This window comes from Protomyctophum bolini, assembly GCF_963924005.1.
Source record: "Protomyctophum bolini genome assembly, chromosome: 18".
NCBI lineage: Eukaryota > Metazoa > Chordata > Actinopteri > Myctophiformes > Myctophidae > Protomyctophum > Protomyctophum bolini.
The window spans coordinates 18328251-18352805 of record NC_137879.1 but is presented as its reverse complement, the minus strand read 5'-3'; the positions used below and the strand labels follow the sequence as shown (position 1 = coordinate 18352805).

Below are 24555 nucleotides of genomic sequence, written 5' to 3'. Positions count from 1 at the left end.
TTGTCAAATCATTGATTGAGTGATTGATTGATTGATTGATTGATTGATTATAAAACAAACAAACAAACAAACAAACATAATAAAGGTGCATTCAATTTCAAATAGCCTACTCGTATACATTACACATACATGTCCGTGAGATCTGTGACCGTATACCACTAATTTTTACCAAAAATAGATCAGCGCGCTGCGCGCATGCTTGGTGCACCTTTTCAGTCCCGCCTACTTCCTGGTCTTTAATGGTGGTTAGCGGTGATTGGCCGAGCCTCTGGAGTCCTCCTCCTCCTACAACACTTACGACGACCCCGAAAATTGCAGACCTACAAGCTCACAACGCGTCGCTTCCTCGACGCGTTGTGGGTTGGTAGGCCTGCTATTTTCGGCCACTCGACACCGTCGTGCGACGAAGTCCAAACGCGGGCTACAGAGTGTCGAGTAGCAGCTGATCCACTCTGTTCTGTTCTAATCCGGAGGGGATTGAGTGCGTTCGACTTCGTTGTTGGTGTGAAAGAAAGCAGACTGGGGCATACGTGACGGACTGCTGCGGCTCATTTTGTTTCTGTATAACTTTCACCTAAAGTAATCTGCCACAGTTTCTCAGCAGAGTTGCGGATGAACATCTACAGTTCATTTTCAAACCGAGAGAGCGCAAGTTTAGGAGTGAGTGATGGTCTGATTTGGTTTTGGATAGTTTCTAGGAGCGAGACGCTGAGATTGTTGTGCAGAGCGTCTCTCCGTGGTGCTAAACATGGATGTGAGTGTTAACGCAGATCATTAAGGTCGGGTGGGTTGCTGACTGTCTGGTATTTGTGGATGTGGCGGGTTGTTCTCTCCTCTGCTCCGACCGACGACGGCTTTGAGTTTGAACGCATCCACTGCACACAGGTGACGAGGTGAGGCTTTTTCCGTTACAAGCGAAGCCTAGAGAGTAAAAGAGAGAAAGTTTGAAAATCAACATAGCATCCTATATCGTAGTCATATGGGTTTTGTGTGTGTGTGTGTGTGTTTTTGTTTCAGGGTTAGGTTGTAATCTTCATTTTCAAGTGGAATCTGTTTCAAAGGTGAGTCTAGTTTTGATAGGTACAGGCTATGTCACGAACAAATAACGGTGTTTCCTATAATATATTGAAACACTCTTTGTTGTTTTGCCATGTTTAAAAGTTATTTTATTGACCCGATTGATTATATGCACAATGGCGTAACATGTAGCATTATGACCAACAGACAGTTTCACTTCCATAATACTAGCAAAAAAATAACGTTAAAATAAAGTCTCAAACTACCTGCCAGCCCACACCATTATGCAACTCATTGTAACAAAGCCGTTTTATAGACTGTTGCAGCGGTCTGGCTACTGTGGCTAGCCCCTTTCGGGACACTTGGTTACCTTTTCTGTCGTCCCAAAAAAAATGTTTTACAGAAACGGTATAACCAAGGGTCCCGAAAGGGGCTGCGGTCTGGCCTGATCAGTGGTTGCAAGGAGTTGCATTGGTATGGAATTGACCTTTAAACAGAGAAGTAGTAGTAAATACTAGCTACTACTAGTACTACTACTATTGTGGATACACCAACTAAAAGCAGTAATACTGTAATAGAAGTGGTTGACCAGAATCCTTCCAGTCTGGCTGTCACTTAATTTTGAGAAGATCATTTATCATGATGAGCTTTGAGCTATACCCACTCTGTCTGCCCTACCCCACCCCCATAACATCTGTTGCTTTATCCCCCAATTATACCATTAGCCTACATCCAGACTGGCCTTTATACACACACACACACACACACACACACACACACACACACACACACACACACACACACTCACTCTCTCTCTCCCTGGACACAACTATGTTTCTTTTGTCATACTTGTCTCTGCCAGGCCTGTAGACTAGGTGCCAAAGATCTTGTGAGTGTGTGTCCGTAGCTAATCTTGTAAACTACTACTACACCAATCAGCTTTAGATTTCTTGTGAACACTGCCGGTAGACCAAGAAACTCGATTTCCATATATATTTTTAATATATCAAGCATAAGTGTTAAGGTCCTTACACACTGGCGAATTAGCAACGCAATTTGTTTGTGTGAATAATTAGCCTTAAAAAAATAATCAAAGTCAATGACCTTTATTTACGGAGCCCCTGAATGGCCATGTATTTAAAATATATTTTATCTTGTACGTACAAGATAATATCTTGTACGGACAAGATATTATTATTATTGTACGTATGAGATAATATCTTGTACGGACGAGATATTATCTTGTACGTACAAGATAAAATATATTTTGAATGCATGGCCATTCAGGGCCCCCGTATTTATTATTGTGAATCGTGAAAACCGCATGTAATCTTTTTTTTTAAAGTAGTCTCTTCAGACATTTACACCAACATTGTTTTTGTGAAGTAGTCTTGGACAGTTTGTAAAGATCACTAAACTGGAAACGGTGCATTGATATGGCGCCTTTCTCCAAAGCTCTTCGTAGCCTATTACACATTTCACCCATTCATACATACGTTCACACACTGACGGCAGAAGCAACCATGAAAGGCACCGACCTGCTCATCAGGAGCAGTTAGAGGTTCAGTCTCTTGCTCAAGGACACAAAGCCAAGAGAAGCTGGGTATCAAAATGGGAAGCTTCAGATTTCCAAGCGGCCGCTCTACCTCCTACGCCACTCTGTCTTTCACAGACGGAGCCACACAGAAAGACTGATGTGCATGCACATGTGATTGCAAATGGGAGAGAGACGCAATTCCATTAAAGCCCACATTTGATTAATGCCAACATACTAAATGTAACATGTGCATCTATGTCATGTGCACATCATAGGCTGAGATTATTGTCCTGACCTCCACTGTGTGCCTGTTCTAGTTTTCTCTGTTTACATGTGCGACCATGAATGTGCGCGTGTGTGTGTGTGTTTGTGTGTTAGTATCTGCATTGCTGATGCATTCAGTTCAGCTCCATTCCTGTGTTGAATTGCTGATCCTATGCAAACCAATACAAATGACCTACCAAGAACACACAAAAGAAACCATGTCATTCAGCCTCTTGTCAATGTAAATAAATATTATAGTCAATCTATAAGCGTAGAGGCAGCTTCACACACTTGATGAAAGCACCTAATTAATTGATCTCATAAATGGTTTAGATACCAACATGATTTGTAATATTTGTGTTCTTTAATGTAATTAATTCAGTCATTCGCTTCAATTACCACAGAGTAAAATATTCCTTTGTAACTCTGAGAGTGTACATAACAGTAAAATGAACACTAAGGGCTGTATTTTGCGTGTCTTAAGTACCAGGTCTTATTACCTAACTTGAGTAAACTAAAGACCTGGAGGCGTGATCAATGCTCTTTGGCCACTCAGAATAGCCAAATGGCATTGATCACGCCTCCAGGTCTTTAGTTTACTCAAGTTAGGTAATAAGACCTGGTACTTAAGACACGCAAAATACAGCCCTAAGGATTTTACTGTGCTGTGTCTTCAGTGTCAATATGCAGTTATGCACAATGGTTTGTTGCTCTGGCCAGCCAGACATGATGAAACGTGTCCTTCATCACTCTCTTGTCTATCGCTCTTCCTTTACCGTAATCATTTGTCTCTTGGTGTTTCTGTCTGTCTCACTCTCTTTCACCCCTTCCCTCCAATCTCCATTGATCCTCTCTCTCCCCTTATCATCCTTTCTCTCATTGTCTCCGTCTATCTTTTTGGCCACTCCATTGGCTCTCTCTCTCCATCTCTGCTCTATAAAAGTCTCTTTCTTTTCCTCTTGTGATTTTGCTTAAGAATGAAAGAACTGGTCATTAACACTGTTTCCAGATGGTTGTGTGCACTGTGCACCTCCATCTCCATCACCGTGTCTTTGTGTACAGTAAGCTGACAGGAAATGGGGGAGAGAGATGGGGAGTGACACGCAGCAAAGGTCATAGGGATCGGGAGTTGAACCTGCAACATGCTGTCAGTTTGGATTAGCAGCCTAGGTGCCCAGACCGCTAGGCTGGCCAAGACCTGTGTGTTGGTTATGTTATCTCCCTGCTGTCTAGCCTACCCACCCAGTAATGTCAAATACTCCCCCAAGCTTTATCATACATGACCCGTGTCATTTGGCACACGAGAACAAACGCGCCCTGACAATGTGATTCTATGAGATTGGGGATTCTAGAATGTCAAACGGATATTTACATATTGGGTCTCTCTGGCCCCTCTAGTCCACTTCATCTTCTCCTGGAGTTACGTCTCTCTGGCCCCTCTATGTAGTCCACTTCATCTTCTCCTGGAGTTACTGTACGTCATGGACATGGTCTCTCTGGCCCCTCTAGTCCACTTCATCTTCTCCTGGAGTTACGTCTCTCTGGCCCCTCTATCTAGTCCACTTCATCTTCTCCTGGAGTTACTGTACGTCATGGACAATTGGACATGGTCTCTCTGGCCCCTCTAGTCCACTTCATCTTCTCCTGGAGTTACGTCATGGACATGTCCATGTCCTTCATTTGTGTCTCACCTCTAGTCCACTTCATCTTCTCCTGGAGTTACGTCATGGACATGTCCATGTCCTTCATTTGTGTCTCACCTCTAGTCAACTTCATCTTCTCCTGGAGTTACGTCATGTCCATGTCCTTCATTTGTGTCTCACCTCTAGTCAACTTCATCTTCTCCTGGAGTTATGTCATGGACTTGTCCATGTCCTTCATTTGTGTCCCAGCCCATGCTTGAAGCTGGTGGGGAGTTTCTTTGTTTATTTATTTGTTCAGTCCATTAGGGCCTACTAAAAGTAACGGGTAGGCTATTATTTTAGGTGTCCAGGCAGATCTTAATGATGTGGTCGGGACTAGGTGGCGTAATGATGACTCTTTGACAGTTTTGTTTACCCATCTGGTGATGTAATTGTGACGCTTTTACACTCATTCCGCCAACTCGTAACCTGCACAAATACATGCCTAACCATAATCCCTGGCCTAACCCTAACCTAACACTAAACCAGCAGCTCATTCTCAAGTTCAAGGATTTCCTAATCTCTATGTGTATATACACAACCTTGACTCATCCTCAGCTGTTTATTCACAGCATTTTTCTGTTTCTCAATTATCTCTCCTCTTATCGACAGAGATTACAATATCAATATCCTGGTTGATGATTTCTGGGTGAACTATGTACCAGTGAAGTCACTGTCATGAGATCTGTGTGTGACAACAGTCTCAGTTGGTTCCACACAGCACTGGTTGAAGGACAGTGAGGTTTAAAGGTCTTGTACTGTAAAACTATAACATTATAATTCATTTGGGGTCTCTGTGCCTAAAAGTTAAATTTGACAACCAGTTATTATTTTGTGGGCTGAATATGTAACACAACAAGCTTCCTCTACATCATGTAGGCTTTTCTTAATGTCTCCACACATCCGGTAGCTAGAGAAATGTTTTCTTCAGACATACGCCATATTTTTCTGATGGACAGGGGCACATAATGCATAATAATAATGCATGTTTCAGCTAATCTCTTAGTTAAAACACCAAATATTGTTCTTGTGAAGTAGTTTGTAATGATTGCCTAAGCATCACTGGGATTCCCCAGCCAGTTTAGCCAGTTGCCTTGAGTTGCCTCACGCCTCAATTCCACTGGGCATGGAAGCTTTGTGGAACGTAAACGGCGCAGCAACCGCTTCCGTTCCACGCTTTTGATTTTGCCAGGAGTGCTTCTGACACGTCCCAGCAGCAGCTCGCGCGGAGCGAGTAAAAATATGCCACATAGTTACATCTTTTTACTGCAAATATTAACCAGGAATTGCTTAAAATAACTAGGGATTCACCGAATGGGAAATTCTTGGCCAAAACCGAATACCGAATATAGGAAACGGTCGGAAACAGCCGAATATGATTTACTATTTTGTTTTTAACAGTTTTTGTACCATTGCTGTCAGAGCTGTACAGCTACCTCCAGGCATGTGTGCGGCTGTGCGCTGTGCTTGAAGCTACGTTTTGATCTTGTTTCATGATAAATGTTTTAATGAGATGTATTCCCATGCTTTTTTGTTCTTGCTTAATGTAAATCGCTTAAGAGCGTCTGCTAAATGCCTAAATTGCTAAATTGATCTCATCAAAACAAAATGTAAAGGTAACCCCGGTTCTTTAACGATTCGGTTTCGGCTCTAAAACCAAACAAATACCGAAAATGCATCTTTTTTTACACTATTCGTTTAATAAAACTAATAGTTTCGGTGGCCGAATATTCGGTGCATCCCTAAAATAACTGAAAATATGGGTCTGGACAAGGTTAGGCTCACCTGATATTACAAATTGCATTGCTTACTTGATGTGCTTGTTAGGTTGAATTGGCCTCACAGGCAAATGGCAGTCTGGTCCTCAACTTCTTAATGATGCTCAGCATATGAGTTGGACCTGTCACTCAAGACGCAGCATTAAGTACTAAACGTGTTTAACATGCTGTAGGAACTCAATTCTTTATGCTACTGTCGTACTTAAGCGGATGAGACTACTTCTACTCTATTCTCTAACTAAGATAATGGAACCCCATGTATGGATGTCTACTTTAGACAAACTCTTTGGCTTGTTGCGTACTAATCTTTTCTCTTCTAGCATGTCATCTGGCGTTAACTGACTCAGCGTATTAATGATTTAAATTATGCAAATTCATTTTTCTATTCTAATAATTGTTTGTCTTATGTTTCCCAGATGTCAAGGCTGTGGAGGCGAGATATGTCTCTATCAGAGAGACTGGGGGATGGCTCTCCTCTGGGCATGGTACCCGGCCCTCCACCCACAGTTGCCCTGTCCGGGCCTAACCACTCCTGGCTCCCTGGGGCCCCTCTGTTGACGCCAGACCAGCCTACTTTCCTGATGACCCCCACCGCGCAGGCTGTTTCTGGGTTCTTTGTCTGGACTGCACTCATCATCACCTGCCACCAGGTAACAATGGTTAATTCAACACAATTTAGTTACTAATGGGAAAATTGCCTTGCACAATACTACAGGATTGCAGCAAATAATACAGTCTCAATAGCTTACTAATGGTTACCCTATTGCCCAGGGCAAGTAAAAATATTCAGGTAATTGTCTTTTTTTTGTTGCCCACAGGGAAGTTTTGTTTGGGGCGGTTCTTTCTTTGGGGCGGTTCTTTCTTTTGATTAGCAACCTTCTTTTGTTTGATATTCACATAACATGAGATATATCTGTCCATGAACTCTTGAATGTCCTTGTGCTCTGCTCAGAGCTCTCTCTGTCTCTCTCACTCGCTGTCTACCTCTTTCTCTCTCTGAGACACGCAAACATGCACCAGCTGCCCAAACATCCACTGTCAGACGAGATGGCAAAGTTGGTGTACTGTTAACAGTGTTAATGCTGTGATTAAACAATCGTGTTCCACATCTCCCTGCCGTGTTTTTTCGCCGCTTCACCTCCCAATGTATGAATAAACAAAGTATGAATAAAGCGCTTTGAGCACTTGGAAAAGCGCTATAAAAATGCAATTCCAATAAATAATTTACCACAACATTGAGTTAATAGAATACAAATTTCAGTTTCTTCTTCGGTTCTGTGAGAAAATAAGTTTGGGCGGGAACCCCTTTTGGTGTTAGCATTATGTTATGCTTTAGCTATTGAAAAATAGCAGATCTACAAGCTCATAGCGCACCACCGAGTGGCGCGCTACGAGCTTTCAGGTCTGCTATTTTTGAAAAATCGAAGAACGACTGACATAGAAACATTGCTTTTTCAGAAAACTGTCGATGTAGAAGACATTTTGTGTTACTATGGAGAAAGTGTTACTATGGAGAAACGTATTTAACTATATCTAAAGGTTTAGTTGTGCATTGGAAATGTGTTCTAGCATGGTGAAAGTAGACAAGTGGTGCAGTGCAGGGTATACAAAAGAAGGTAATGCCGTATTCCACGTATGTGCATGTGTGTTTTTCTATCTGCATTGCTGATGCATACACTTGAGCTCCATTTCCGTGTTGATTTGCTGATCCTGTGCAAACCAATACAAATGACCTACAGTATGAAGACACAGAAAATCAATCATGTCACTCAACCTCTAGTAAATCTAGATCTAAAAGCGTAGAGGCAGCCTCACGCACTTGATCAAACCACATAATTAAATAACTCCATGTAGACCATGTAATCAACAATTGTGGGCATTTATTGCGTAACTGCACATTTCTAGTGTGCACACCAACCAAAAAGTTTGTGCTGTCACAAATGAAGAATTTCCAGCACACACTCATTTTGAATATTTGAAACGGTTTCAGTACTCATTTTCTGGCCTATCAAAACCAGGAGGAAATTAAACAACCTGCATTTGTCTGTTTCCACACGAGTTCACAGTGACACACACAAACGCACACACTGTTGCCTATATGATCCTCCTCCACCTCAGTCACAGTGCTGCACTGTGTCACCTTTGTGTGTGCGCTCAGTTCAGACAACCGCAAGAGCAAGCTACTAATTGGTCTTTCTCATTTGTTTCACCGCAAACTTCACTCGGTGACACAAATTTAACTGTCCTTTTTTTGGACCACTTTTTGGCTGGCTCCTGTCGCAACGAATCGTTACTTGCCATGCATGCAATGCTGCTTTCTCACGTGGAATTGGTATTCTGGTCATGTTGTGAGCTATAGGCTGGTCATGGTGTGAGCTTCACTGAGATATAGGCAAGTTTGTCTGTGTTGGCTTACTCAATATGACATGAGCACAGAGCCTCTGGAAATAGGTTTGAGTGACAAATATGCTCTGACTGGACAAAAGTCAAATATTTATTTTACTCTTCCCTTCTCTCCCGAGCATGATTTGGCTTAAACTTTGTTCATTTCAGCTAGAAAACATTACAACTAAGAGAAAGAAACATGCAAGACATGTTAGCAAATAGTAGTATGGGAATTGTTAGAGTAAGAGGTTTTACATCATGATGGATGTGAAGCTCTATACACACGGGAGAGTGATTTCCTGTGTGTGTGTGTCTCACACACACACACACACACACACACACACACGGTTCAGTCTGTGGAGAGCAGGGGTTGCTTGGCAACATCACTTGGCAGGTGTTTGTGTTACAGGGCATGAGCAAACACACACAGAATGTGAAAGGTGAAATGCAATCTCAGGTGATGAAGGGTGTGTTTAAGTTTGGCTGCCTGAATGGAAGGGGGCTGGGGCAACAATAATGAAAGATTTGGGACTCAGGGTGTCGGGATGGTGTGTGGTTCTCTCTCATGGTGGTTGCACTCTCATTCATTCCTGTGAGATGATCTCGGGTTAAAAAAAGGGGGGGGGAGACAGAAACCTTGATGGGTGAGAACTAAAGAGCAAAGCAGACCAAAAAGCATGGAAGTGGAACAAAGTATGCAGACAGAACAGAGAGATTTGTATTTGTAGCAGTATTTATTGTTCTGGAGTTTATTACAGAGCGGGTTTCCCTTCAGATGATCAGTTTTAAGCCTGATGTATTATTCATTGTACAATGGACACTAAAAACGATCTACAAGCTCACAACGCATCACTAGAGGAGCAGGGGTTCTCAACCTGGGGGTCGTGACCCATGAATGCCTGGAAATGAATGGCTGGAAAATGGAAATTATGTTAACATAGTACACATATAATATATAGTACATGCATAAACTTTTCTTAACCCATTTTGACCTGAGATCAGATTTCAGAACAGTTTTCTGAAAAAGCTGTTTCTATGTCAGTCGTTCTTCGATTTTTCAAAAATAGCAGACCTACAAGCTCGTAGCGCTGACATATCTGTAGATCTGACAGACAGACAGTAGGCTGACAGGACACACTGCCCGACTGGATTACCAGCCAAGGTGCCTGGACCACTGAGCCATGGCCCAGGCCTCTGATTATATTATTAACATCACTGTAAATGTGTGCAAGAATGTCTGCATTATAAATGTTATTATATAGTGTGGGAATTAATCACAAATATGCACAATTTCACGCTGAAATTAAAGCCTTGAGCCTGATATTTCTTTCCATATGCCTCTCGCTTCCTTCATTTCATAATTTATTTTCCTTCTCACATTCCTTTCTTCATTCTTTCCCTCCATCCTTCCTTATTTTCTTGAATTTCTTTCCTTGATTCTGTCTTCCCTGGCACTTCCTTCCTTTCCTTCCCTCCCTCCCTCCTTCCTGACTCTCTCCCTCTGTCTCATGTCAGATCTACATGCACCTGCGATTCTACAACTCTCCCAAGGAGCAGCGTCACATCGTGAGGATCCTCTTCATCGTACCCATCTATGCCTTTGACTCCTGGCTAAGCCTGCTCTTCTTCACCAATGACCAGTACTATGTGTACTTTGACACCGTGCGGGACTGCTACGAAGGTGAGACGAGATGCACCGCCACCAACTGGTCTGTTCAACTTGTTCTATTCTCTTTGTAGCACCACTAGCGACGGGGCTCTGAAGCTTAGTTCAGACCAAAGATTAAGGCTCAAACCACACCAGCTGCCACTCCTTACAACTACTCGCAACTCCTTTCAACAAAACAAACCGCACCAATGCACCGATTCCCCATTGGGAATAATGGTTGCAAGTAGTTCTATAACAACCCTCTGGTGTGGTTAGGGCTTTACAACTAAACGAAACAGTTTTGAGCCCCATCTTACAATGGTGTTGTGTACAGTCGGTACACCATAGAGTAAGGGTAAAACATAGTGATTTTCTCTCTTTACTTTTAGTAAAGTACTGCGATTGGCTGGGTATGTATGTATGTCTGTGTACTCCACCGGCCAATAAAGCGATCGGTTGGGTATGTATGTATGTCTGTGTACTGCACCGGCCAATAAGGTGATGGGTTGGGTATGTATGTATGTCTGTGTACTCCACCGGCCAATAAGGCGATCGGCTGGGTATGTATGTATGTCTGTGTACTCAACCGGCCAATAAGGTGATGGGTTGGGTATGTATGTATGTCTGTGTACTCAACCGGCCAATAAGGTGATGGGTTGGGTATGTATGTATGTCTGTGTACTCAACCAGCCAATAAGGTGATGGGTTGGGTATGTATGTATGTCTGTGTACTCCACCGGCCAATAAGGTGATGGGTTGGGTATGTATGTATGTCTGTGTACTCAACCGGCCAATAAGGTGATGGGTTGGGTATGTATGTATGTCTGTGTACTCAACCGGCCAATAAGGCGATCGTTGGGTATGTATGTCGGTGTACTCCACCGGCCAATAAGTGACCACTGTTCTTGATTGCGTAACTAAAGTACGTTTCAAGGTTGGTATAAGGTCAATAGGGGGTATATATGTATGTCGGGGTATGTACAAGTCGGTGTCCTCCAACAGCCAATAAGAGACCACCATTCTTGGTGATGTTACTAAGGTACGTTTCAATGTTGGTATAAGGTCAATAACGGGTCTAAAGGATTTAGAATAGCAGAGAGCTCTAGGACTCAGAGCAGCAGTCGTACCCAGACAGACAGCAGAGAGCTCTAGGACTCAGAGCAGCAGTCGTACCCAGACAGCAGAGAGCTCTAGGACTCAGAGCAGCAGTCGTACCCAGACAGACAGCAGAGAGCTCTAGGACTCAGAGCAGCAGTCGTACCCAGACAGCAGAGAGCTCTAGGACTCAGAGCAGCAGTCGTACCCAGACAGACAGCAGAGAGCTCTAGGACTCAGAGCAGCAGTCGTACCCAGACAGCAGAGAGCTCTAGGACTCAGAGCAGCAGTCGTACCCACACAGACAGCAGAGAGCTCTAGGACTCAGAGCAGCAGTCGTACCCACACAGACAGCAGAGAGCTCTAGGACTCAGAGCAGCAGTCGTACCCACACAGACAGCAGAGAGCTCTAGGACTCAGAGCAGCAGTCGTACCCAGACAGCAGATAGCTCTAGAACTCAGAGCAGCAGTCGTACCCAGACAGACAGCAGAGAGCTCTAGGACTCAGAGCAGCAGTCGTACCCAGACAGCAGATAGCTCTAGGACTCAGAGCAGCAGTCGTACCCAGACAGCAGAGAGCTCTGGGTCTCAGAGCAGCAGTCATACCCAGACAGAGAGCTCTTTAGGGACTCTGAGCAGCAGTCGTACCCAGACAGCAGCAGAGAGCTTTAGGACTCAGAGCAGCAGTCGTAACAGCAGTGGTGAGCGCACTTCATGGTGCACTCTGCTTGCGCACGAGTGTGCAAGGTGCAAATTGGGATCTCGAGAGTGCATTTCTAGTTCCTCATGTTTCCTGCTCATCTCTTTTTTTCCTGCTCACTCTCCCCTCTCTACCTCTGCTGTTCTGTACTAATCATCCACTCCCCCAACTCTTTATAACTAATGTATTAGTCCTTTACCACTTCCTCTACCTCTTGTTAGCTTTTCCTCCTAATGTTTCACCTCCTTGTTTTTCTTCTGTCTTGCTCCCTCTCCTCATTGTCTTGTCACTTCCTCCCACTTCCCCCACCTCTCTGTCACCTCTCTGTCCTCTTACTTGTTTACCTCCTCTCTCCTGCCCTTTCTCTCATCCTCTGTCTCTTCTCATCTCTCTTTGACCTTTGGTCTCCCTGCCTGTCCACCCCCCACTGCTCTCTCCTCCTCAACTTCTGTCCCTCCCAGCCTTTTCCAAATATTCTAAGCTGTTGCATAGCAACCACACTTAATCACTATCCTCCCAGGCAATCAAACACTCAATGCTGGGGGGTGTAAAAGAATGACTCCTGTCTCTCTCAACCAAACTTGTATGCATGTATGTATGCAGCAGTATAGATGTATACTGTATCACCATAGCAACGGCTGCTGCTGAAGAATGAGATCTCAGGAGGAACTGTGCATGACACACACACACACACACACACACACACACACACACACACACACACACACACAGACGTGTTGTAGTATAATTGACAAGATACTGTGACTGCCGGGATTGTTTAATTACCTTTGGAGCATATGCCGAAATATTTGCGCCTTTGATCCATGAAAATCAGCTTGAAAACAGTCCCTTGATTTGTTATTGAAAGCGGGTTATGGACATAATGTACAGACATAGAGGATAGATAGAAAACCAATCATAGGCAGGGGATTTTCTCTCTCTCTGCGCTGGGAATGTATTGGTGACAGAGCTCTCTCTCTGCTGGGAATGTATTGGTGACAGAGAGCTGGCATAACGGGTACTGCTGCCAGTGGTTCAGCTGACACATGGGAACTCATGCACACGCGTGCTCACGCACAGTACCCCCACAGGCGGTGTATATTACACACACAAAAAAGTACAGCCTTTGAATGAATGAATCAAAGGCATGAATTCACACTAAAAGGCATGAATTCACACTCACCTTATTTAATGCATCAGTCTCTCTCTCTAAAAACGCTGGGACAACGCTCCACACGTCCCAGATTCTCCGTTAAGGCTCCAAAACTATGGAATGCACTTCCGCTGTAGTCTGAAAACCCACCTCTTCAGACTCCATCATGGCCCGTAGCACTTGCCCTAGCCCCGACATTTTTATGTAGATTGCAAAAATCCATCAGTCCAAATCTAAGCATGACAAATGTACGTACTACGCAGAGAGAATTATGGATGAAGTAGAGGCTAATTTATGCTTTGTTGTATGGTTATGAGTCCTGCTTTGGGAGTTGTGTTCTGGGCTGATGAGCAAATTAATGACTGTAGAAGCACAAACAATGGAGTAATGACATATTCAGTATGTGTGGTCCACTGTTTATTTTATGTATTTTTAGCTAATTTCGTTGTATAAGTATCATATCTGCCCTGTGGAAATGTCAATGTTGCATGACAATTAATCTTGGAGTACATTTTCATCATCGTGACAGCATTAGCTCACTTGAAGTCACCAAATCACCATACACTATACTCATGCATGTGTGCAGGTTTTCACACTACAGCAACTTTATTTATTTTCCTGAGAGCCTGTGCTAACATTATCTCATGGATCAAATGCATTTGTTCTACTATTAGTTGGACAAACCACTACGAGTTGTTACTGTGCAACAGGAAGCGGTTAAGTGCATTTATAGTGCACTGCATGTGTGGTGCTGGAAGATGTAGTTCACACCCTCTTTCCATTTCATGTTTATTGCTGCTAAAATGAAAACATGTAAACCTGTTTGCTCATGCCTACAAGCTAAAACATAGGGGAAAATGAGAAACATTTTGTGATCATTAGAAGTGGAGACACATGTAAAGGTGCAAAAGTAAATGGTTGCCTAGCCAGAGCCATGATCGTTGTTTTGTACAACTGCTTTGCTCTGAGTTTGTAGTGGGCATATTTACAGGCTGGCTGTGCCGGGCTTAAATTAGTCTTACAATGCTTTTTAGGAATGGTTTCATTCAGAGTAATTGTGATTCTGAATCCCTTTTGGAGAATTTCCCATAAAATAGATTATTCCTTCCTCAAACTATATACTGTATTTAGGAACAATGTCGTTGAGTGATTTCATGCTTCTTTTTCTTGCCAGCAAGTTTACAACCTCATCTGGTTCAACTTGAAACATGCTCTTAAACGTCCTGGTCCAGTTACAGTATCATACGAAGAATGACTTTTACTGTAATTGTTTGGGTATAAAGACTCCATTGTTGGAAGGATATGCTATGCCCACCCACACATAATCACCAGCCCTGTCATTCTACCAACCTGCCAGCTCTCAACAAAGATGTTTTTCTGTTTTTCTGTCCCCAGCATTTGTCATCTACAACTTCCTGAGTCTGTGTTACGAGTACCTTGGAGGAGAGAGTGCCATCATGGCTGAGATCAGAGGAAAGCCCATCGAGTAAGCACCTGATAATACAATAATTCAAATTCTTGTGATGTATCTGGTATGCATTTTCCTGCAAAGGTTCAATGAGTTTTTCTGCCTGTGCAAAGTGCCAATACAAATCAAATTGGACTTTTTGTGTTTAATATTATCTTTGAGAACAGTGGTTATCAAACATTGTCATGTCAAGGACCCCCAAATTAAGTATTTGGCCGCAGGCTCCCATCTGAAAATATTTTTGGCCAGGGACATACAAGATTTGTATTTGAAATGTTGAAAACTATTGCGTATCTTTCAAAAACAAAATCAATATTTTTATAAAACAAATAGCTGATGTACAAGCTTAAAGGACCACTTCACCACTTTTCAACCTATCTTCATATAATAGGTCCTCACTAATAATCATGGTTAAATGGCACACTTTTTTTCTACTAAGTCTTAATTTCAGACTTCATCAATGTTTATATAGCTCATTGTATTCACACTTTTCCCCGCCAACGCACTGGGGACAGAGTCGTGTGTGCGGCCCATCCGGTGGGATGCTACCACGGATGTAGCGTCACACTGTTTACACTTTACACGCTTGCACGGCCAGACTGTCGCCTCCCACTGTCCTACCCACATTCACAATAACGAATAGTAAACAACACTGACATTCATTTATTGATTGATTTAGGTACATTGATTTAGGTACATTTCACATGAAACCTAGGGTGGCCAGACACTCCTGACCACCTCTTAAATGCAAAAAGCACTGTTTGATTTTACACTTGAGCGGCTCTGGGAGGCTGCTGGAGTGTTGCCATGTCTGTTTATTATAAGCGGCTTCTTTTTCTGTAAAGTTGCTTGTAAATATTGGTAGTTGTACTAGTTGTGGTTGCTTTTCTTGTTTCTAAAGTTCTAATGTTGTTTAAACCAGTGATCCTCACACAGCACATTCCCATGTCAAGGATCCCCAGATGAATGCATTTGCCCAACTAAGGACGGCTAATCCAAAATTTTAATTAATTTTTTCCAAAATTACTTTTGAAAACAGCAGATCTACCAGCTCACAATGCATCACATTCATTCATTAAAACTATGAACTCTGACTGCAGGGGGATATATAATGATGATTATAACAATGTGCAAGAAAATATTTAAAAAGAAGGAAGAACTTTATTTGTGGACATTCAAAATGTTTTTTATTTTATTGTGGTGTCATTAAAATGAATCTGGATATGGCAGACTCACTATCTAGAAAATAAAAACATGGCACTTTATTTAAAATAGGTTACAGACCCCTGTTATATGCCCTTCTTTTGGGATTATTTATATATACCTATTTACTTGTTTCTTGTTTCTTTTTCAAAATAAGACAGACGGATACAAAAATAAAAAAGACAAAAAAATAAGGAAAAGGAAAGAAAAGAACAGGGCATGATTTCATTCTAAATGAGTCAATACATTACATGAAACTGGTAGGTTCTGTAGAGTGGAGGACATAAACTAAATGCTGAGGTTCAATGTGACATTTGCGCAAGGTGATCTAGAAATGGCTGCCATATAACATCAAATTTATTTGAGTTGTCCATCATGTCATAGCGAATTTTCTCCATATGCAATATACAAGTAAGTTCCGTTAGCCAGGTCTTGAAATGAGGTACTTCATCCGATTTCCAGAGTCTTAGAATGACTGATGAATGATGATTTTTTTGCAATTACCATACCATACATCATTGTATTTTGTACAGAGACATTGTGATTTGACAGTATTTGAGAAGAACAAAAAAGTGCGGTCTCTGGGTCAGGTTCAAACACACATCTATACACATCTGAGAACCATTTGAATATATCACACCAAAATGTATACAATTTTGGGCATGTCCAGAAGAGGTGGGTCAGGGTACCTTCTGCTATTTACTTGTTTCTATGAGACATGGCAACAGCGCTCTTCACTGCTGCTTTCTTAATAAAATGTTGAGATTAGAAACGGCCATAATTCTTTCATTTCTCAACCTTTAAAAAAAATAAAAACATCTCCACAATCCCTGGGAAGTGTGCTTTCATACACTGTATCACACCCGATTCAAGTCTTCTTCAATTAAATGCTACGAGCGAAGACCATATACCATCGGGGCCACAGCATTACGCAGCACGCAACTCATTCCTTCATCATGACTTGAATGAATTAAATAAAATATAATAAACGTTATTTTCCCATGTGCTTGTGCAGAGAGAGATTAAAAAAACAAATATGCCGAAAAGAAAGACTTAATTTAATGAGGAATGGATCAATGAACTAGAGTTCATAAAGAAAAGTCGGATTGACAGTTTCCATGCATTTTGCACTTTGTGTAGAACGGATATTGACATCAGCAGCAAAGGTAAAGGCTCCATTGAACGGCATTCAATTTTGATTCAATTCACTGACAGATAAACACAAGGCAAATGTGAAGAGTGCAGGAGCATGAAGCCTTTCAGTATTTTACCACCCTGTTGGAACACCTATTGAGAACGGACTAACAGCAGCCGGGAATGTGGGATGGGACGGGAGGGAAGCCTCTCCCCCGTGGGGGCGAGGCTTCCCTCCTCGTCACCTCCCGTGACCCCTCCCCGTGTGCAACCGGAACTGCCGCACACACAATCACAATGCATTATGGGCTGTATGAAAAGTGTGAATAGCTCATTGTGCTTTTATTCTTTTTGGGCGTGACCCCATCTTATAGCTGCTTGCTGTTATTATTATTATTTTATTGCTCCCCCTGAACTATGCCCCTCTAAGAAAGAAACCCTGTTTGTTTCTGCTCCATGCAGGTCGAGCTGCTTTTACGGTACATGCTGTCTGTGGGGGAGATCCTACTCCATCGGCTTCCTTCGGTTCTGCAAGCAGGCAACGCTGCAGTTCTGTGTGGTCAAACCGCTCATGGCCGCCATCACCGTAATCCTGCAGGCCTACGGCAAATACAAAGATGGCGACTTCAAGTAAGTGCTTCACTGTGTACAAGTAAAGTACACTCACTGCATTCACTGCACCAACCACTGCAGTGCAGTCAAACTCCAAAAAGATGTAAGTTACTTGGTGAATGGTGAGTGATATTCAATATTTCACTTGACACTGAACAGTCAAGGTTTTAGATTGTTCATGCACACACACACACACACACACACACACAACAGAACATTTTAATACAGGACACAAAAATGTATCTAATAGAAAATACTAATCGGAATAACAATGATCCCTTTCTCTGTCTCCAGTGTTGCCCGTGGTTACCTTTATGTGACCATCATCAACAACGTGTCCGTCAGCCTGTCCCTGTACGCACTCTTCCTATTCTACTTCTCCACCAGGACGCTACTCAGCCCCTACAGCCCCATGCTCAAGTTCCTTATGGTCAAGTCCGTCATCTTCCTCTCTTTCTGGCAGGGTGAGGAACACACACACACACACACACACACACACAGATTAAACTATTTATTAAAGACTTTAAATCCGTAGACTAATCTTCTTTAAAATGTTCCATCAGGCATGTTGCTGGCCATCCTTGAGAAGTGCGGGGCCATCCCTCGGATTAATTCTGAGGAAGTGACAGTTGGGGAAGGGACAGTCGCCGCTGGTTACCAGAACTTCATCATCTGCATAGAGATGTTCTTCGCTGCCCTGGGCCTGCACCTCGCCTTCACATACAATGTCTACATGGACAAACGACTGGACTCCCAGGGTAAGAACAGATGAGGAAAAAGATACAAATAATACAGGGTAACCTTTAAACTTATATTGCACTGTTTGTTTGTCTATGCAGTATGCGCTTGTTTGACTGTTAAACATTCTCTTTTTACTGTGTGTGTGTGTGTGTGTGTGTGTGTGTGTGTGTGTGTGTGTGTGTGTGTGTGTGTGTGCCTCGCTCTTCCATTCTGGACATGTGGTGTGGTTCAAATTATTAATAATTACGGTGCAATTATGGTGAACAAGTGGCCTCACATTGACGCGAGTGCCATTGATGCTTTCTATCTCCCAGGCCCAAGATACTATGTACAGAATTATCTTTTTAGCTGAAAATATGTCTTTGATCATAGTACTGTTAAAAAACTACCACATACATTGATTGATTGAAAACATCAAGCTTGTTTGGCTGTGGTGACTTTGCCAGAGTGTCTGACCAGCTGTTTATCCTTTTCAAAGAATTGATTGCGTAGGCCCTGACACTTGATTGCGTAGGCCCTGACACTATTGCGCAAGTAGCATCATTATGGGAGATTTTCTTTTCATGGATTGTTACATTCTGTCATTCCTTCTTGACTTTATCTTCATCATTCAATGTCCAAAATGTCCCACATCTTCCATTTAAATGTTTTTATAATGGAAGCATTAAGCATACATTTGGAATGTAGGACTCGTCAGTCGTCACTTGTCCTTTCTTTTTTTTCTGGTACTTTTACACCCAGTGTTCATTTTTCCCTGTGCTCGACAGGGTCACTTTTCCTGTTTCTACTTATTCTTTTCTTCCCTCTTTCTCTTTCTTTGTCTCTTGATATTTTTCTCTCTACTGCAATACAAAGGAGCCCTTCCTACAGAAGGAGAGTTTGGTAGGTCAAACGCTAGTCCTCTTTACACCACAGTCCCCTCATCTTCCCAGTTCCCTTTTATCAGCTTGTCTTTATTTCTACTTGCTATTCCTGGCAACTTTGGCTGATCTCTATTTGTGTTTTGTCAACCTGCTACGTTTATTTGCTTGTGATTGTAGTTTGGTGAATTTAGCTGTAAATGCTGTGTATTCATGGGGGTTTGTTTGTTTATTTTATTATAGTTTGTTGTATAGCTGTAATTCTCGTATTCTCCACTTAGAATTATTTATTCTCTTGTCCGTCCCATCGTCCCCTCTCCCCAGGACGCAGTGCTCCCATGAAGAGCATCTCCAGCAGCTTGAAGGAGACCATGAACCCTGGGGACATGGTCCAAGACGCCATCATTAATTTCTCGCCGGCCTACCAGCAGTACACCCAGCAGTCAACACGCGAGCAGGGCAACAAGCGGCCCTCGCCCGTTGCCCGCACCAACAGCACAGTGGGCTCCCGAGCAGGAGTGGGGGTCTGCACTGGAGCAGACACAGAGAAAACATTTCTCCTCAGCTCTGATGATGAGTTCTAGAGAGAGAAGACTCAACTTGAATTTCTTCAACTTAATCTTCACTCAGCATAGAGTAATTATGGCAGAGCTACAGTGCTAAGGTGGTTCAGGTGACTTCCTTAGAGACATTGAAGGGAGTAAGGTACTGGCTGAGCTGATGCCTGCTTTAGACTGAACTTAAATTAGAGGATCTCGACACGAAAATGCTGGACAAGCATGCATAAACACAGTATACACAGGCACTATAAATTACATTGTTAAGAAACTCTTTTGTCTCAGATTTAGCAGGGACATTTTAAGATATATTTTTATCACTGAAGTCAGTGTCTTGACATTTCAGTGGTCATAGGAATGTTTTTTGTGTGCAAATTTCTATGAATTGTACAGTTTTTTTTATATATACAGTACTTGACTTTTGAGTCCATTTCATGATGGAGCTTCATTTTACATTGTCTCGCCTAGTATAATATTTTGTTCAGCAAAACATAGATATTTTTTACCTTAATTTAACCAGGCAGACAAATAAAGGAGCTCAAACATTCAGGGTAATAACAAATAAAAACAAAACAATGGTAGTAGTACTGTCTAAAGTTAGATATGGAGATACAATCAAGGGTTTGTTCTGTCACCAGATACAGCTATTTTAAGGCTGCCAATCTTAGTGGAATCAGGTACCTGCTGCTCACAAAGACCACGTTCACAGGATGCTGAGCATCTCCATGTTCACATACCGTATTGCTTTACTTCAGAAAGTTAGCTCGGCTTGTTTTTATGGTCTAGTTATGGGCTTTTGTTGTGATGTCAGATTGGTCACAAGACATTAGGGCTCTGAAGGTAATGTGGGAAACGTAGTTTTGACAGACGGGTATCTGTTGATTTCAGTAAGATGGGCTATAAATTGCTCTTTAAACTGGGTCAGCCTTCCAGACATCTCCTGGGTCTTGAAGATGGAGAGCATGCCACAATTGCCACATTCTCTTGTCTGGACTGTCTGTGACATAAATCATCTTGAGATCGGCAATGCTGTTTTACAGTAAAAAGCCACTTCAGAGATATAGCAGATTTCCAACGTCAATCGAGCTCACTTGTCCAATGTTGTGTTCAGCGTTTGCTAGGGGGGTGGGGGTAATCTTGTGAGCTGTTGTAATAAGCAATTTGTGGAATTATCTGTGACTTCTAAAAGATATTTACTCCAATAACGTATTTAAAAACAGCTTTCTAAACTGCTAAGCTATGATCACATACTTGATAATATTATTTTGCTGCTATCTGTCTGGATTATCTTTTTCTGACTTTGCCTGGCATTGTGTATTTTCAGATCTCCCAACATGACAAGTGTTTGTAATTGGACTTTTAAAAGGGACAGTGTTTGGAGCAGGATGGAATATATTTATAGTTGCTGCTGTGGCCAGTGAATTGTATGCTGTAGGACTAGGATTGTGTTACCATTATATCTGGAGGCTTTGGGGAGGAATGGGAACCGTGGTGGTGGGAGAGACCATCTGACGCTACTGGATCAGAGTATGCCGAAAGACCCGCCAAAGTGCTAGCATAGTGGGCTAGCCAGTGTGCTGGAGACACCAGCGATACTGGAGATTACACCGATGTAATTGAGGGCATTATTCGTATATGCTGGGGGATTAAGGCACATGTTGGTTCACTCAGGGCACACTGCCAAGTGCCAATGTAGGTTAACGGGATCTAACTCTCTATTTATAGGCCAGTTGAGGAATATGGATTCAAGCTGCATTTTGATATATTTGATGTTGTAGTGTTCTTAAAATACTGTATTTATACCAAATGCAATTACAGCATAACACATCTTCAAGATGGCTGTTTAAAGAAATGAACATCTGATGGAGCCTGAACTGATGACACGTGGCTAATTTTACTCTTACATCATTGGTGAGGCTTCCATGAGAATAGTCTGTAGCTGTACATCAGAAGCAGATATTTTCATTAGTCAGAGCTGGTCATTTCATTACATATAATTTGGGTTCTGAGTGACTCATACTTGTAGAGAACCTGACATTTAATTTTACTGTAACACGCAAAAGCACTGAGTCACCACTCTGTGATTGCCGTGTTGGAACAGTAGAGGGCAGAATTCACTCTACCGCACACACACACCACCCCCCCCTATAAAACTGGTAGGCAGGGCCCTTATCAGACTTTATGCACTGTACACACGTAACAGAAGAAGAATGCTTTGTCTTCAGCACCAGTATGCAGCCTCTGCCCTACAAAGCTCTCTTCTTCACTGTTTGTGTTAGCGTGCGGGTGCAGATGCATGTGTGTATGTAACCGAACAGAAGCATGCCCTTGTCCCTGTAGGGTTTCTCACACAATGGTCTCAGCTCTTTTTCACATTTCCTGCCTAATATGTTTGTTCTGAATAGGAGCATTTGCAGAATAGATGCAACATTATAGCACCCCAGGATCAATAGGCAGCTTCACGCTTCACTTTTGTCTGATTTATGTGGGTCATTGTGTTTAACAAAAAGCATCTTGTGTTTTGTTATTATGGACAGCTTATGACGTGTCCTCAAACTTTTAGTTTTAAAAAGGCAACTTGTGTTACAGAATCAGTTTTCTTTTATTTCATTATTTTCATTTTAGCTTGGTGCAATCTTGGGACATTGTCCTTGCACATAATTTCATTTTTGAGTGGTGCAACCACTCCCTTACGGAGCTGTGTGGGTGGCTGGCTGGGTGGGTGTGTCTGAGCACGAAAACACCATGGTTGTTTTTCACCACCACCACGCAACCCAACACTCTCATAATACACATAATAACTGTATACATGATGATTTCAGGTGTGCCAGTACAGTACAGTAGAGGGACCCCCACACGGTAACTGTCATTTCTCAACCGTTTCGGACGTGGGGCGGCTCGCCGGAACCGGCCCGGCCCCCTGGGCACGTTCCCGGGTGTCTGGATATTCCGGGGACCCCCACACGGTAACTCTGTGATTTCTCTACCGTTTCGGACATGGGCGGCTAGCCAGAACCGGGCTGGCACCCTGGGTGCGTTCCTGTGCGCCCCCCGGTGACCCCCACACAGCGTTGCACCACTCACTTCACACGGGTGTGATTTTCCTTTTTTGTAAGCCAATCAAAGTATTTTATTGCTTATACATTTGAAGAACTCAACTGATTAAACTAAACGGGACAGGATCAAAGCACTGTGTAATCAGACCCCTCCCCCGCACACACAAACACACACATTTTGCAAAAATAAATAATAAATAAGATAATTATACTTAAACCTGCCTGCATGTTGGTGTAATTGTTAGTCCTGTCATTAACTACTTAAACCCTATATTGTTAGTTTCCTGTGGTTCCCAGACATGGTCCCAAATGTATTTGCTGAACAAAAGTGCACCTACAAGCTCGCATTATGTTGTGACACACTTGTAGATCTTCCAGATGTTCCAGAATAGGGATGCTAGGGGGCATGTGGTTAAATGGTTAATAAACATTTAAAAAAATTCACAGCATCACTCATTAAAACACCTGTATAGTGAAGTGTGATCTGAATAGTTATGGGTGTATCCAGAACATTACATTTAAATTCAGGCAATAACGGTTAATGTCCCACTATTGGTTCCTGGCCCACTACTTGGGAAACACTGTTTTTTTTACTTACTGTTTTTTTGTTTTTAGGGGGCAATATAACTCGCATCCATGTTGAATTATAAACAATTAGACTATTTTGATTTAAGTCTCCACTTAAGAAACCACATCATTATGTCATCTCTTGCTATTGTGTTTGGCATGTACTTAGAACCTGTTCCAAACATCAATGTCACCAAATACTACTACATGTAGTAGTATTTGGTGTACAAATACTACTACATGTACAACTATTACTGGCAGAACATAGGATTTATGTTGTAAATAAAGATTTGAGAGTTTAGACATGTATGCTGTAATTTTAATGTATGCCATAAGCTTGAGTGAATGGATAAAAAAAAAGTTTTGTATAATTACTGTAACTGTCGTTTATCATTTTAACTATGTATTCTTTGTTTCCACTTGTTATTATACTTTATTTTTCCAAAGCTGCTCTTATGATGCTTGTATTTTATGTCGATGTTAAACTCAAATAGAAATCTGGAGAAATAAAGATATTTAGTTTTGTTGAAATGAAATGACTAATTTTCTCTTCATTTCAATTAGGTCTTGCACACTTCATGCTGTTATTGTTTTCTTAAATGAGTCAGATTTGGACATTTCCATGCAATGAATCGGACCACAGTTGACGGTTAACACAAGGAGTTGGTAAGTTGGTGCTGCCTTTTTCTCAAACACTTCACCATGCTTGTATACAGTTTGGCCGTGGGTATCCACTACAGTCTATGGTATCCACACAGAGGAGGCCGGTTAAAGGGACACTTCACCATGCATGTATACAGTTTGGCCGTGGGTATCCACACAGAGGAGGCCGGTTAACTCTATCACTGCATTAGTGTCTACACTGTAGAGCACCTCCTACATGTGCTTCTCTCTCTCTTTAACTTTTTTATGGTTCTTCTTTCTAGTTCCTCATATGAAAACCACCAGTGGGAAAACAGTTTACTTTACGATAACCGCATTTCTGTCACGGCTTGCCTTTGTATTAAGACTTGCCACTTCCTCTTTTTAAGTTTGCAGGATGAATAAGCAAAAGTGGCCTCGTATAATCAGTGGATAGGATATACAGTATAGGCCTAC

At 42.2% G+C, this 24555-nt stretch overlaps 1 protein-coding gene across 3 annotated transcripts; it reads left to right on the top strand.

Annotated features, from left to right (window-relative positions):
- Window positions 1-487: 487 nt before the first annotated feature.
- tmem184ba (transmembrane protein 184ba) lies at window positions 488-23987 on the top strand. 3 transcript variants are annotated; one of them, XM_080789741.1, is made up of 10 exons: window positions 488-893; window positions 1018-1061; window positions 6695-6928; window positions 10179-10344; window positions 14655-14745; window positions 17527-17694; window positions 17971-18140; window positions 18240-18434; window positions 19273-19299; window positions 19602-23987. In XM_080789741.1, the coding sequence occupies exons 3-10, from the start codon at window positions 6695-6697 to the stop codon at window positions 19859-19861; spliced, it is 1311 nt and encodes a 436-aa protein (XP_080645867.1). In that variant the 5' UTR covers window positions 488-893; window positions 1018-1061; the 3' UTR covers window positions 19862-23987. The 3 variants fall into 3 exon arrangements, with proteins under 3 accessions (XP_080645867.1, XP_080645868.1, XP_080645869.1); XM_080789742.1 differs by lacking the exon at window positions 1018-1061; XM_080789743.1 differs by lacking the exon at window positions 19273-19299.
- The last annotated feature ends 568 nt before the right edge of the window (window positions 23988-24555 follow it).